General features: G+C 51.2%; 2 protein-coding genes across 2 annotated transcripts in view; one reads left to right on the forward strand and one right to left on the reverse strand.

Annotated features, from left to right (window-relative positions):
• LOC148217371 (olfactory receptor 14J1-like) overlaps positions 1-10,552 on the forward strand; it is a 29,210-nt gene extending 18,658 nt beyond the window's left edge. Inside the window, exon 2 of the mRNA XM_088158703.1 lies at positions 9,754-10,552. Within this exon, the coding sequence (XP_088014829.1) occupies positions 9,754-10,552 (799 nt within the window). The remainder of the gene's footprint in view (positions 1-9,753) is intronic.
• Positions 1-16,209, reverse strand: part of LOC148217360 (olfactory receptor 14A16-like) — a 470,135-nt gene that overhangs the window by 387,769 nt on the left and 66,157 nt on the right. The gene's annotated exons all lie outside the window — the stretch shown is intronic.

Raw genomic sequence — 16,209 nt, forward strand, 5'->3', positions numbered from 1 at the left:
GGAATAAGTCATATAGGGGGCTGCTTTCCCAGCCAGTAAAGCTTGAAGAGAAAAAATAAGAAATCTGGCTCATGAATGATGTGATAGAAAAAATAGAAACTGAATCTGGTAACTTTGGGTGGCTTTTATATAAATGGGTAAATTTTAAAGCACATGTTGTGACTTAATATAGTCAACACACTTGTAGAATAACATGTCCACATAAGATTAGTTTTTATCTCACATTGGACCTGAGGCCTGAATAAAATGATGCCCTCTTTAACACCAAATTAGCATTAAGGAGGTATATTCTGATATTTTGGAGATTTGGTGACAGCAGGGCCTCACAGAACCAAGGAGTCAAATATTCCACTATGGATCCTGAAGGAACAAAGGCGCCTTTTGACAGTATGGGAGCTCATGGAACCAAAATCCAGTTTGACAGAGTGGGTCCACATGGAGCTGATGGTCCTTTCTGACACTGCAGCTCCAAGGAGAGCATTGTGGCACTGAGAAACATCATGGAACCAAAAGTTCATTGTGACATAGAAAGGCCTCATGGAACCAAGGGGCCATTGTGACACTGTGGGGTCACATGGAACCAATGGTCCATTGTTATACTGCAGATCCAAGGAGGCCATGGTGACACTGTGGAACCCCCTGCAACCATGGGTGCATTGTGACACTGCAGAACCTCCCAGAACCAAGGTGACCATGTTATACTACAGAACCTCATGGAACCAAGGGTCCATTGTTACACTGTGGGAACTCATAAAACCAAACATCCATTGTGACACTGCAGGCCTCATGTAACAATGGAGATTATTATGAAACAGAATCATGAAGTTGGAAATGACCTTTGAGATCTTCAGATCCAACCTATGACCTAACATCACCTCAAAAACTTAACCATGACTCTGAGTGCCACATCCAGTCTTTTTATAAATGCCTCCAGGGACAATGACTCCACCACCTGCCTCGGCAGAAGATTCCAGTTCCCAATCACTCTTTTACTGAAGAATTTTTCCTGATATCAAACCTAAACTACCTCTGGCTCATCTTCAGACTGTGTCCTCTCGTTCTGTCAGGTGCTGCCTGGGAGAAGAGACCGACCCCCACCTGACTACAGCCTCTGTTCAGGTGGTTGTAGAGAGTCTCCCTGGAGACCATTGTAGCCATTGGGGCCATTGTAGCACGGCAGGGCCTCATGGAATCAAGGGGAGCACAGTGACAGTGTGGGGCTCCATGGGACAAAGGGGCCATTCTGACACCATGGAATCAAGGAGATCTTTGTTACAGTACTGGGCACAATGGAACCAAAGGACCATTGTGACACTGCAGGGCTTCATGGAACTAAGGGGACAAGAGTGACCCTGTGAGCTCCAAGGGACCAAGGGTCCATTCTCATACTGCAAATCAAAGAGACCATTGTGACACTTTGTAGTGTCATGGAGCCGAGGGTCCATTGTGACACAGCAGGGCCTCATGAAACCATGGAAGCCATTTTTAAAATTTGAGGCTTTGTGAAACAAAGAGACCATTGTGACATTTCAGGGCCTTATGAAACCAAGGAAACCACAGAGACACTGTGGGGCTCCATGGAATCGAGGGGCCATTGTGACACTTTGGAGTCTCATGGAATCATGGAAACTTCTGTGACACTTGGCAGCCCCATTGATTTGAGGAGTCCATTGTGACACTACAGGGCCCCATGGAACTGAGGATTCATGGAACAGTGCTGGACTCCATGGAACCAAAGGAATTCATTGTGACACTGTGGGGCCTCATGGAATCCTGGAGGCCATGATGACACTTTGAGGTCTCGTTGAATCAAGGGGCTCTGCAGGACCTTGTGGAACCAAGGAGACCCTTCTGCCATTGTGAGTCCCCATGGAACCAAGGGTCCATTGGGATACTGCAGTGTGGGAAATGCAGGCAGGGAGAGCTCTCAGGGCCTTGTGCATACAGGCTCAGAGACAGAGATGGATACAGGGTTTGATCTAAGACCTTGGAGAAGCCTTAGAGAATTAGATCATTAAAGTGACACAGACATGAAACAAGACTATAAGTTTGTAGTTTAAATAGAAATATGTTTTCAGCAAACAGAAATATCTATTATGTAAGCAAAGCAGTATGTTAAGTAAGATAGTAAAAGATTTTAAAATTTAGTAATAGTTCCTGTTATAAATTTAGTTAGAAACTTAAGATGTGTCAGTGTAGGTTTGTGAAGGATTATATGATTTACTGAAAAATGATGCATTGTGGCAAAGGCATGAGCAGCAAAGCAATTAATGATTGGTATAAAAAGACACTAGCAAAGTTCATAGAAGTATTTGATTGGCTACAGAACTAACATAAGGCATTGTAACTAAGAATGAGGCAGGTTCTGATATTATGGCATTGGATGTAACACCTTTAATGTCTCACCCTTCTATGAGAGTGATGCAATAAAGCAAAAAACCCTCTTTTACAATGTCTCTAAGATTCCCCATCACTCATAATATTAATCTCCCATTAGGGATTTTTTGGACATCAGGATTATCCATTAAAATCAAAGGGGATATAGGGATACCAGGTCTTTCCATTAAAGTCAATGTGGATTTTGCGGAAATTTGCTGCTAAAGTGGAGAAATTTGGGGGAAATGGGCTGAATTTCATGAATTTCCACTCCAGTATCGCAGTGCTGATGCTCTGGAAGTCCTGGATGAATTCCTGGAAGCCAGTTCTGAATCCCTGATCCCACACCTGGGGCCTGTGCTGGAGCTGTGCCTCCAGGTAAGCCCAAAAATCTCCATTTTCAGCTCAAAATCTGGGAATTCTGAGCCCAAAATTGGCATTTTTAAGACCAAAAAATTTTGGGACATCAGGTTTATCCATTGAAGTCAATGGGAACTGAGGGACACCAGGTCTAACCAATTGAAGTCTTTTGTGGATTTAGGGACCCCAGGTCTACCCATTGATAGGGCTTGATCAGGAAGGGTTACTGGTTAAACTGGGAGCACTGGGAAGGGCTAAGGGGGAGGAACTGGAACTACTGGGGGACAACTGGAAGCACTAGAAAGGAGGAAAGGGACAAACTGGGCAAACTGGGAGCACTGGGAGAAATGGGAGGGCAAATTAGTCAAACTGGGAGCTATTCCTGGGAGCAGATAAGGGGAGCACTGGGGATACTGGGAGCACTGGGGCATAACTGGGACCACTGGGAAAGATTAGTGAATATAACTAGGGATGAACAGGACACCAGGTCTACCTCATTGAAGTCAATGGGTATTCAGGGACACCAGGTCTACCCAGTCAAAGCAATAAGGATTTAGGGACACCAGTTTTTGGGGACTCCATGGGTTTTGGGTTTGGATCCAGGTGTCCAAGGGGTACCCAGGTGTACCCAGGTGATTTTGGGGGGGATCCAGGATATTTTAGGGGTACCCAGGTGTACCCCAGGTGTAACTAGGTGATGTTTGGGGCACCCAAGTGTCCTGACTGGCCATGACGGGCCTGGAGAAGATGATGACCACCATTGCATCATCCTGGTCGACCTGGAAACAGATGACCCTCAGTGGCTGGGAGGCTGTCGAGGGGCACCCCAACATTCAGAGGGCACCCCAAAACTTAGGTGAGGTGTGGTTACTGCGCTGCAAAGAGAAAGAAAAGACAGCAACACACACGGACCTCTTTTGGGGAAAAAAGGCCAACTTTATTGTACGGACATCCCGTATTTAAAGTGTGTTATGTGGAGCTAGGACAGGACAGTAGTTCATTGGACAATTGGGACAAACATCCCTGGGACAGCATGTCCGGATGTCCCATGGGAAAGACACCAGGTGTTAATCTTTATTATGAATTCCTTTCTGTTTTTCACCAAGTTATCACTCTGGGAGACTGCCTCCTTAACTGAAGCTATAGTCAGCTTGTCAGCCTGGGAATGGACCTGAGAGACAGGAGAAATCCAGGCCTGAGAGGAATTGCCAAGCTGTAATTTCCTAGCTCTCTAAATGTGTGTGTCCACAGTGAGGACCCCAGGAGGGGAGAGATCCCCAAGGTACCTTGGGAGAGGATGCAGCACAGGTACACCCAGGTACTTTGGACTCTGGGGTCGGTGAAAGCAGTGTTCTGCACCAGCTCCAGCTCTGGGCTGGCAAAGGGGGCACTCAAATATCTGAATATCCAGGTGTGTGGGAGTTCAGGTCTACCCATTAAAATCAACAGGGATTTAAGGCACCAGGCCTACCCATGGAAGTCATTGGAGATTTAGGAACACCAGGTCTATCCATTCAACCCAACAGATCCCACCACCTCCCAGTTTAGGTGAGGGAGGGGCTGGAAAATTTTGGGGATCCCACAGAACTGTGGGAATTTTTCCAGGGAATCCCCCACCTTCCTTCAGCTTTTCAGAGGGAAGCACCCTGGCCTCCCCCTTGCTGGAGCTCCTGGTGGGCATCAACAGCTGCAGGCGGTGGTGCCAGGCCAAGAAGTTGGAGAAGTCACAACTCATCAGGGCCCCAGCGAAAGCCAGCTCAGCCTTGGGGTTCTGCCTTGCCACCAGCACCCACCAGTGTTCCCAGGTGTGGACTAAGAGGGCACCAGTATAAACCAGTAAGCATTAGGAGTCGCCCCTGAGCCCATGGAGGCAGCTCCCAGTAGAAACCAGTAAGGCCAAAACAACCTGAAGTCAGTCCCAGTAGGTCCCAAGCCCCATCCCAGCATAAACCAGTAAGACCAGCATCCCCAGAAGTTGCTCCCAGTGCCAAGCAACCCCAAGCCTCCTCCCAGTATAACCAAATACATCACAGTTTAACCCACTAAAATCCAGAATATCCAAGTATAACCGAGTAGAAAGCAGTAGAAACCAGTACAAACCAGTATAATCCTGTCAGCCCAGGACCACATCCCAGTATAAATGAGTATAACCCAGTGACCCCCTGCACTGCATCCCAATATAAACCAGTATAGCCCAGTATAACTCACAGTTGGCCACCAGGTCCTCCCAGCCAGCAGGGGGCACTCACACACCCCTGCTCCCTTTCCCAGTAGAACCCAGTGCAAACCAGTAACCCCCCAGCACCCCATCCCAGTACAAACCAGTATAACCCAGTACAACCAGTACACACAGTGCTAGGTCCACCCAGACACTCACACACCCTCTTCCAGTGCAACCCAGTGACTCCAGCCCTGTCCCAGCACACCCTGGACCCCATCCCAGCACAAACCAGTACAAACCAGTACAAGCCACTCACAGTTGCAGGGGTCAGCCACCAGGAGGTGCTCACACAGTGCCAGGTCCTCCCGGCCAGCAGGGGGCGCTGCAGTGTCCAGTGTGACCCTACAGAACCAAGGAAACCCCTGTGACACTGCGGGGCCCCACGGAACCAAGAGTCCATTGTGAGACACCTGCACCACGTGGAGCCAAGGAACCATTGTGACACTGGGGAAACTCATGGCACCAAGGGGCCACTGGGACATTGTGGGGCCTCATGGAACCTGTGAGCCATTGTGACACTGCACGGCCTTGTGGAACCAAGGAGACCATGGTGACACTGTGGGGCCACATGGAACCAAGAGTCCATTGTGACACTCTGGAACTACAGAGACCATTGCTGAGAGTATGGAACCTCGAGGAACAAAAGTCCATTGTGGTAGTATAGAACCACATGAACCAAGAGTGCATGGTGACCCAGCAATGCCTTGTAGAACCAAAGAGTCCAAAGGTTTCAAACATTCCTTGCAGGGTTCTGACTTGGCGAAGGGGAACCTGCTTGGTGGTACCTTGGGCTGGCACACACTCATAGAAGGCGTCTGTTTTCAATGAGGAAATTCAGGAGTTTTAGAATGCTTCAAAACAAAACAAAAAAAAGGCAAGAAACTACTTTTGGCCTGAGTGCAGCCAGTTCTCCAAGCAAAGCAGGTCCCAGGTGAGTGAAGACAGACAGGATGGGGTTGGGCAATGTGGAGCAAGGTTCTCCACACTGGGTCAGACCTCAAGGCACAGGTTCTCTGAGCAGGCCAAAGCTCCTGAGGAGAGAACCTGGATCAATATCAACCACTGAATACTGCAATCACATATGTATAATGAGAAGAGCTATAAAACACTCTCTTTAAAATAGGAATTCATATTTCATAGAAGCTCTTTGAAATATTTCTCTCTAACTGCAGTAGGAAACCTTCCTAATGAACGGCACCAGACCAGAGGGAAATCGTGGCAGAGCCATGGTTTGTCAGGACTTGCTTGATCCCAATCAGCCCCGTGGTGCATTTGGTGCTGAGCCCTTGAACCTCAGGGCCTGAGAGGAGATGGCACAAACCTTTCCAGGGGTCCAAGGCAGAAGAAAAACCCAAAGTGTCTCAAAGCATTAATGGGCCCCACTGAGGTCCATCCCCAACACAGGCTCCTCATGGACACTCTTTGGAGGAGAGAATGGGAGGCCAGGATTGCCCAAAAATGTCTCTGAGACTGAGAAAAGAAAGGAAAAAGGAAAGTTCCTTAAAAAACTGAAGTTCCTTGAAGTATTAATGAGCTCCAGTGAGTGTCAATACAAAGTTCTCTCAAGGGACATGTTAAAGCAGATAATTGGGGGCATCATTGCATAAACTACTGAAAGAGTTGGTGTCAAAAGGGAAACTCCAAGTACCTTAAAAAAACTGAGTACCTTCAAGTATTAATGAGCCCCACTGAGTGTTGTTACTGACAAAGGCTCTGAAGAGACTAATTAAAGCAGATAATTGGAGGCCATCACTTCACAAACCTCTTAGAGACTCAGTGTCAAAATGTAGAACTTAAATTAACCCTGAGTACCTTGAAACATTAATGAACCCCAGTGAGTGTTGTTACTGACAAAGGCTCTCAAGGGACTAATTAAAGCAGATAATTGGAAGCCAGGATTGCACAAAGATCTCAGAGAACTCCAAGGGAAAAGCAAAACCCAAAGTGCTCTGAAAAACCTGCAGTCCCTGGGAGCATGAAGGAGCCCCCAGGGCCATTCCTGACCAAGGCTCCCCAGGGACTCGTCCCAGCAGATCCCTGAGGCCACTGGGATGTGGGGGGATGCTGAGGGCAGGACAAGGGGTGCCAGTGGCCAGCCTTGCTGGGGCTGTGCCAGGAGGCCCCAGTGGCTCAGGACAAGGTGTCTCCTCCCAGCCCTTGGTGGCACAGACCCTGCTGTGCCCCAGGGCACCAAGACTTGGCTTCTCTTTGTCCCCACCTGTCATCTCTGCCTCCAATTTCCTGCTCTAACTGGAAATAGGGAACACTTTCTCAGTCATGTCCCACACTGGGACCCATTAAAACTTCAAGAAACTGCAGCATTTTAATTTAAATTTTAGTTCTTGAAAAGTTTTTTGAACACTCTCTCAGGGAATGATTATAATGTAAAGTAAACTAAAGCCTCAAGAGATTCATTAAAGTCCTTGTGCTGTGTCTGTGCTGCTGAGCTGGGCCGGGCTCCTGGCACAGAGGCAGCTCCCAAGGTGAACCAAGAGAAGCTTCAAAAAGACATTTCTGCTGAGGAGCAGCTCCTCTGCCAGCCCAGCAGGGCTGAGGGCACTGCCTGCAGGCACTGAGGGCACAGGAGCCAGGCACAGACAGGCTCAAGGCAATCAGGACTGGGAAGACATTGAGCTGAGACTGCACTTGGGGAAACATCTTCACAGCCCTGGACATGGTGAGTGTGTGGGTGCAGGGCAATGTCCCCTGTGCTCCTGGAGGGATCTCCTGGAGCCAGCACAGCCCACAGCCGGGGGATGTGTCAGGAGCACTCTCTCAGTTTCTCTGAGGCACAGGAGGAGGAGGAGAAGGAGAAGGAGGAGGAGGAGGATGTGCTGCAGAGCAGGGCTGCCCTGGGCACCGTCAGAGGGACAGGGCAGGACGGCTCCTGCTGCCAGGGACGGCTGCAGGGGCTGAAGCTGGGGCTGCAGCCAGGGCTGCCCAGGGCTGTCCTGCAGAGCAGCTCCTGCAGCCCTCAGGGCTCTTGTGCCACCTGCCAGGGACAGCTCTCAGCCTGCCTGGCAGCTCCCCACGCACTGTGGGGAGAAGCTGGAGGTGGAAGGAGCCACCCCCATCAGGGCAGATTCCTCCTGTTGTGGAGATGGTGCTGCATGGCCAGGGCTGCTCTCAGCTTTCTCCTCAAGGCAAGGCAAAGGGGCTGTCAGGTGTGTCTGTGTCACTGACACTCCTGCACTGTCCCACTGGGCATCAGCACATCTGCCTCCCATCTCCCTCACAAAGTGCCTCCTCACCCTCCTGTGCCTACAGACAGCAGCAGCAGCACCTTGGCTTGCAGCATCTCAGTTTGTGTGAGCTGCCCTTAAGGCCCTGCTGGCAGGGAGATGACCCTGGGCAGTACCCTGTGCTGGGAGGGGTGTGCAGGGCACAGCTGAGCCCCCAGGGCTGGGCTGGGCTCTGGCAGCACTGGCAGGGACAAGGCTTGGATAGAGAGAAACAGCTTCCAGTAGGCAGAACTGCAGGCAGCAGAGAGCCTGACCAACATTTGGTATACCTCTCTCTCTTGATCAGAATAGGGCAAAAAAGAGTTTAGGGAAAAGTATTTTGAAATTTGAGCCATCAAAAAGGCTATTTTAATTTTCCAGTACATTTGAAGTGCGATCACCTTGAATTAGAGGGAGGTATTATAAGCAAAGGGCAGCTGTATGGGATCAGAAGGTCAGACTGCACTGTGTCAAATGTAGCCTTGTGTCTCGGTTTGAAAGACAGGTATCTGCTAAGGAAAGGCAAGAGCCCCTTTCCTGAGATGCAGAATGCAACCCCCTCCCTGTTAATTATTTTAGGTCCAATTCAGAAGCCTTCAGGCAGGAGGTGTGGGGATAAGGGTAACAGTTCTTTACTGATATCCAACAAGGCAGAGAACAAAAACAACAACAGCTATAAAAATTGACAACAGAACAGAACAGTCTAGCTCCGCTCCAGTCCCTTCTGGCCGCAGGCCGTCTCCCTGTGCTGTTACCGGTGCTGTGGGGGCAGGGCAGGTCCCGCGCAGTTGAAGAGGGCTGGGTGATGGCGGCCGTGGCCCAGGGGTGAGCGGGGATGGGGAAGTGACTCCCCCTCACGGTGTCGGTCGTGGTGCTCAGCAGAGTGTCCGGAGATAGCAGGGTGAGCTGGGAGAGCAGCAGAGCGATGTCCAAAGGCAGGGAGCGTGGATCTCAGCGCTGGGATGGCAGGGGGAGATGCCAGAGCGGAGCCCAGGTTGTCTTCCCACTCCACGAGCAAAGCAAGAGCGAGCCCCGCTCCAGTCCCCCCTATCCCACCTTTCCTTTTCCGGTTCCCCCCCTCCCCCTCCAGCCACCCCCCTACGAGAGAACATTATCTGTCGTTTTAAGGTGTAGCCACAATTACTTAGCATAACAATGGGAGAAAATTCCACTGAAAGAAAAGGGAATAATTCAACCTCCAACACCTTGTTTTCCCTCTGGGCTCCTGAGCATTCATACTGAGAAAAATGCTGATGATGAGGCAGTAATTCAGCAGCAGAAACTCAAATTCAAAAATAAAAGTTTTTAGTGAAGTTCCCCCACAGGAAGAGAAGCAGTTTTGAGAGGATTCCTGCCTGAATTGTACAGGATTGTCGCAAGGAAATGTCTCCCAGCTTATCAATGTGTTCTTTTAACAGCCCACAATGCCCAGAGTGAAGAAATGTCCAACATCAGCTCCATCAGCCACTTCCTCCTGCTGCCATTGGCAGACACGCGGCAGCTGCAGCTCCTGCACTTCTGCCTCTTCCTGGCCATCTCCCTGGCTGCCCTCCTGGCCAACGGCCTCATCATCAGCGCCGTAGCCTGCGGCCACCACCTGCACACCCCCATGTTCTTCTTCCTGCTCAACCTGGCCCTCACTGACCTGGGCTCCATCTGCACCACTGTCCCCAAAGCCATGCACAATTCCCTCTGGGACACCAGACACATCTCCTATAAAGGATGCACTGCTCAGGTCTTTTTCTTTGTGTTCTTCATCTCAGCAGAGTATTATCTCCTGACCATCATGTGCTACGACCGCTACGTGTCCATCTGCAAACCCCTGCACTACGGGACCCTCCTGGGCAGCAGAGCTTGTGCCCACATGGCAGCAGCTGCCTGGGCCAGTGGCTTTCTCACTGCTCTGCTGCACACAGCCAATACATTTTCCCTGCCCATGTGCCATGGCAATGCCCTGGGCCAGTTCTTCTGTGAAATCCCACACATCCTCAAACTCTCCTGTTCACACTCATACCTCAGGAAATTTGCAGTTTCTGCATTTACTAGCTCCTTAGCAGTCATCTGTTTTGTGTTCATTGTTTTCTCCTATGTGCAGATCTTCAGCGCTGTGCTGAGGATCCCCTCTGAGCAGGGACGGCACAAAGCCTTTGCCACCTGCCTCCCTCACCTGGCTGTGGTCTCCCTGTTTGTCAGCACTGCAGTGTTTGCCTATCTGAAGCCCCCCTCCATCTCCTCCCCATCCCTGGATCTGTCAGTGTCAGTTCTGTACTCAGTGGTGACTCCAGCCCTAAATCCCCTCATCTACAGCCTGAGGAACCAGGAGCTCAAGGCTACAGTGTGGACACATATGACTGGATGGTTTAACAAAGAGTAAACTCCTTGCCAATTTCTACAAATCACTTGCAATAAAAGTCATCTTCGACAGAACTTGTTTGGTTTGGTGGGTGAATTTTTCTTTTCTGTCACTTGCCTTAGTATTTTATTATATTCCACAAAAAATGTCATTTTTTGTGCATTATTCCACTTTGTTTCTTCCCATGTTTTTTGCAGACCCACATAGTGTCACTAAGGGGCTGCCATCTCAGTGACTTTAAATGAATTGAAGGATCTCTCTGCCAGCAAAATTTTCTCCAGAGATGCCCCTTCTGTTTCCTTCTTTGGAGCTGCTGCAGCAATGTCTGTGTGTAGATCTGGGGGCAGATCAGTGCTGGCACAGCAGCTGTGCCCAGCAGCAGCACTTGGTGTTGCCAGTGCTGCTCCCATGCCACTGCCCCGCTGCCCTCCTGGCCCTCGTGTTGCTGCAGGGCCTGAGTGCTCTCGAGGCCGGGCACAGCCCTGGGGGTGGCAGTGCCGGGGCTGCAGCAGGGACAGGCCATGGGCACTGCTGGGGCAGCGCTGACACCTCAGGCCAGGGCCTGGGGTCTCCAGGCTCCTTGGCCAGGCTCTCTCCACAACACTTGGCCAGCCCAATGCTGAGCAGAGAAAAGCCCCGGGAGCAGCCCCAGGCTGGCCGTGGGCAGGCTGGGGGCAAACAGCATGGCTGGTGCTCTGCAAGCTCCCTGCAAGGGGGACACCCTGGCAAGGAGCAGCAGAGCAGGGGCTGATCCATCCCCAGTGCGCTGGACACCCCAGGGCAGCGTCCTAGAGCGTCCTCATGCACCTGCCAACATCCCCCCTCTGCAGCCCTGGCCTCTCCCCCAGCTCACACAGGAGCCGCATCCTTGCAGGCACACACACAGCAGCACTGGCTCAGGAGCCCCTGTTTGCATTGCACACAGCAGGCTCAGCACCCCCATGGTGCTGCTGTGGGGACATGGAGCTGAGTGAGCACAAATGCCATCAGCCCCTGGGGCCAGCAAGGGCTGGGGAACGGCAGGGAAACCACTCAGCTTTGTAGTGGCCTCTGAAGTCAGTCAGAAAGTTTGTTCCCATGGGCTGTGAGTTTCCTGTCCCACTGCAAATGTTGTTGCTCAGAGTCAGGGCTGCCTGGCAGCCACCCCCAAACTGCTCTGAGCATTTCTATTCCTTCACCTTTGCTTTCTTTATTCTTCCCTGTTCCAAATTTCTTCCTCTTGCCTATTCCTATCCCCTCCCCTGAAAACAGCTCATACATCTCTTCCCTTTCCTCTCTGGCCCCACTCCCTATTTCAGTTCCTCAGTTGGCACCATGGGAACGTCCCTTGGAGAGCAGGATCATCCTCCACGTGCTTCAGGAATTGTCTGCAGGGTCCTGCAGTGCCTCGTGCTGCTCCCTTGCCAGAGGCACCACAGGCCAGGGGGGCACATCTGGGCAGCTGTGTCTGGGTGTGGGGCTCCCTGTTGTGGGCAATGAGGAGGGGCTGGAGAGGCTCTGCAGGACTGACAGGATGGGCTTTGGGGCTGTGTGGAGAAGCTGAGGGACCTGGGCTGCTGGACCTTGTGAAGAGGAGGCCCAGGGCTCATCCTGCAACTGCTTCAGGGGTGGTTGGAGAGAATCACAGAATCAGCAATGCTGGAAAAGACCTTGGAGATCATCAAGTCTGACCCATGCTCTGACCACCCCAATGACCACATAGACTGACCACCCTCACTAACCTCACCAATTGGCCATTCCCCAATGACCACAATCTCTGACTACAACTACTGACCACACTCCAATTAAAACCCAACTGACCCCATCCACTGACCACAAACACTCACCACACCCCCACTGACCAACTGCATCAACCACATTCACTTACCACAACCATTGACAACAGCCATTGACCACACCCACTGACCACACCCACTGACCACACCCCAATGACCACCTGACCACTTCCACTGACACCTTCCCACTGACACCTTCCCACTGACACCTTCCCACTGACTAGCCACCTGACATTACCTGACCACACCCACTCACCACAGTCAGTGACCACACTCCCCTGACCACACCCACTGTGAAGACACCAATGCCCACACCCCACTGGCTACATCCAATTGACCACCCAAGTGACCACACCCACTGATCAAACCCACTGACCACTCGATATGGCCACACCCACTGACCACACCACACTGACCACACCCAATGCCCCACCCACTGACCACACCAAGTGACCACGCAACAGACTATTGCTGATTATATCACAACTGATCATATCACAACTGACCACACCCATGGTCCAAAACCCACTGAATTCTCCCACTGACCACACCCACTGACCACTCCTGACCACAATCCACTGACCACTCAACTGAACAAAGTGATTGAGCACCGAACTGGCCGTACCCTGACTGATCACATGCCACTGACCACACCAACTTACCACCCCTTCACTGACCACACCCACTGCCCAGACACCAATGCCCACACTGCCACTGACCACAGCCACTGATCACCTCCCACTGACCACCCTGTCCTGGTTTGAAAGACAGCTGTCTACTAGGGAAAGCAGGCCCTTCCCTTGAAATGGAGAAAGTAAATCCCTCCCTCTGAATTAGTATCATTTTGAAATGAAGGGGCTGTCAGGCAAAGATATGGGGATAGGAATAACAGTTCTTTACTAATATATATATAACAAGGCAAAACAAAACAACAACTATGAAATTAACAACAAACAGAACAGGAACCCAGTAACAGTTCTCTGTTCTCTTGGCTGCGGGGACTTTTCCCCTCTGGTGCAGTTACCCTCCCAGTTGGCAGTGAGCTCTGGCAGGTTCCTGGTGGACAGGGGCAGATCCTGCACAGCTGCAGGGGCACTGGGGTGATGGTGGCTGTGTCCTAGATGGGAAGGGTGGAGGAGAGGCTGTGCTCACGTATCCTTGGAGCAGTGTCAGTCCCAGTGCCCCAACAGGATGCTTGGAGATAGCAAACTGAAGCAGGAGAGCGTCCTAGCAGGGGTGTGGGGTCCAACACCAGAAGAGGCAGCTCCTGGCGTTGTTATAGCGGGGTGAGGTTTTCCAGTGGCCTTCCTCCTCCAATAGCCAAAGCAAGCGAGTGCCAGCAACAGCCCCCCACCCTCCTTTACCCTCTTCTCATCTCGCACTGTTCCCCCCCCTCCGCCCCTGCCCTCCAAGAGAAACTCCTAAAGAAACCAGGGAGTCTCTCCCTCCCCCATCTCGAAGTCTCAAGGACCTAGCCAGCAGTGATCCTTAGCATATCAGTGGGAAAAAATTCCACAGGCAGAGAGGGAAGGGAAAACCAACTCCCAACACCCCTTTACCCATGGGTTCTTCTGTCCTGGGGGTCTCTGTGGTGGTCCCTGGTGGTCGTGGACCCCAATGTTCCAGTTGGCCTGGCTAAGTTGGCAGGACATTGAAGCTGGTGAACTTCTGTGGAAGGAGCAGAAACCCTAACAGAGCCTCCTTGGAAAGCTGTCCCTTAGATAAGAAATTGCTTACTTAGAATGACTAATACTAGAAATATTTCCCCCCTTTGCAAACCTCACTTTATCTCCCTGTGATATAATTGGTCCATTTTCAATCCCCTTAGCAATTGGTCCCTTTCCTCTAAAATCCCTAAGTAGTTGGTCCGTTTTACAATCCCCTAAATAATTGGTCTGTTTTCAAGACACCCTGACCCTACAAAAGCCCCCGTTACTACCTTGTCCATTGAATTGCTGCCTGGGACCCCTTCGTGGAAGAAATAAAGTGTCTGTGGAATCTCCCTGCAGCTTCCTCAGTCTCCTTCCTCTGCTGGCCAAAGGTACTTTGGAAGCAAGGCTCAAATCACAACATGGGCTGAAGGCCTGGACTCCAGGCATTGCTTGCATCCTCCTACCTCGTGGCTGAAATCTGCCTGAGACACCAGGAAAGGCTGTTCCTTGTGGGACATCTTATCCGGGCACGTTGTGGCAGCTCGGGGCCCAAAGCCCAAAGCCCCAACAGCTACAAACTTCCAGTTCCCCTTCTTATGCAACAGGCATTGTGCAGTTTCCAGAGGCCAAGGGTTCTGGAGAATAAGGATTGTGTCAGCTCACTTGTGTGGGCAATTTATCATCTGGTAACATGAGGTCACAGAGTGGGCTATGACATCACAGAGTGGGCTATGTGAGGTCACTGAGCAGTTATGGCATAGAGCAGACAATGACATCACAGAGCAGGCTGTGACATCACAGAGCTGACTGTGACATCACAGCAGGGCTGTGTGAGGTCACTGGGTTGGTCACTCTGCCCCAGCCCCCCCTCACAGTTTCCCCAGACAAGTCCAATGCTGTTCATGCCCAGCAGGGTCCCCTGTCCCCCGGGATCCCCCTGCTCCACCTGGAGCCACAGCCTCTCCCAAGGATGTTCCACAAATCAACCCCAGAGCCTGACACGGGGACAAGGGGCCAGGGCTGTGTGACCAGGACATCAAGGCCGTGGATTATCCAGGTCACTGGGGCCTGGTTTGGGTTGCCCAGGGCAGGAAAGATGTCTGGCAGCTGGAGCAGGGTGAGGGAAGGGCCTCCAAGGTGGGGCTGGAGCCCTTTGGCTGTGAGGAGAGGCTGAGGGAGCTGGGCTTGTCCAGCCTGGAGCAGGGAAGGCTGAGGGGCTCCTCATGCCAGCCTGGCAGTGCCACCCAGGAGCTGATGGAGAACACAGAGCCAGGCTCTGCACTGGATGGGGGGCTGGAGGGGACAAAAGTCAATGGGTGGAAGGGGAATGAGGGGAGATCAGACAGGACATGTGGAAAACCTTTGTTCCCATGGGCTCAGACAGGTTCTGAGATGCTGCCCCATCCCTGGCTTTGGGATTTTCCAATCCACACCAAATCAAGGCTTGAACCACTTGGTCTGACCCAGTTTCTGACAGGTTTGGCTGCAGACTTGCTGAGGTCCCTTCCAACCTCAGCCCCTGATGATCCCAGGACGATGCTGCTCCCGATTTTGGAATGGGCTGGAGCAGATGTTTATGGGACAGGAGCCCTCTGGGGCTGTAGGGGACCTGCAGCTTGCAAGGTGCACGAGCACATCTCATTAGCTGGGGCATTTGAGTACTTTAAGAAATGTCAAAATTTCCCACCAGAAGAGAAGAGAAATTTCCTGGATGTGTACTGATGGCAGGACAAGAAATACTGATCTTCATCTGTACCTGTGTTACCACTATACTGTCTATTATTTCATGTCCCTCTTCATTTGGGTGTTTCCACCTCTCCTGTTTAAATGGCCATGTCTAAGGACATCTCTTCCCTAGACCAGCTGGTCCTATGGCCTTGCCATTGCTCCCAGATTTCCTCCTCCCATTGTTCTCTGGTCATTCCACATTAGTCAACATCTTAATTGTGTCTACATCTATCACAGAATCACCCTTTCTAATGTCTGTGTCTAAAATTGTTCCTGTATGAAAATACCTTGTTCATGGTGGATACATCAGATACTGCTTTGACATTGCACAGAGCTGAGGAAAGAATTTTGAAGTTTATTGAATTTTATCATTGGTACTTTTTTTTATGTTGGCCAAGAAGAGAAACCTTCTGTGCCTCTGAGTCTCACCAGTTGCTGACCCCCAAAGGACACAAACCTGATGAGTTGTGGTTCCCACTGCAGTGCTGGCACTTGCACCTCCCTCCATCCCCACAGCAGAGCT

This window comes from Sturnus vulgaris, unplaced genomic scaffold (genome assembly GCF_052056855.1).
Source record: "Sturnus vulgaris isolate bStuVul1 unplaced genomic scaffold, bStuVul1.hap1 Scaffold_85, whole genome shotgun sequence".
In the NCBI taxonomy this organism is placed as follows: domain Eukaryota; kingdom Metazoa; phylum Chordata; class Aves; order Passeriformes; family Sturnidae; genus Sturnus; species Sturnus vulgaris.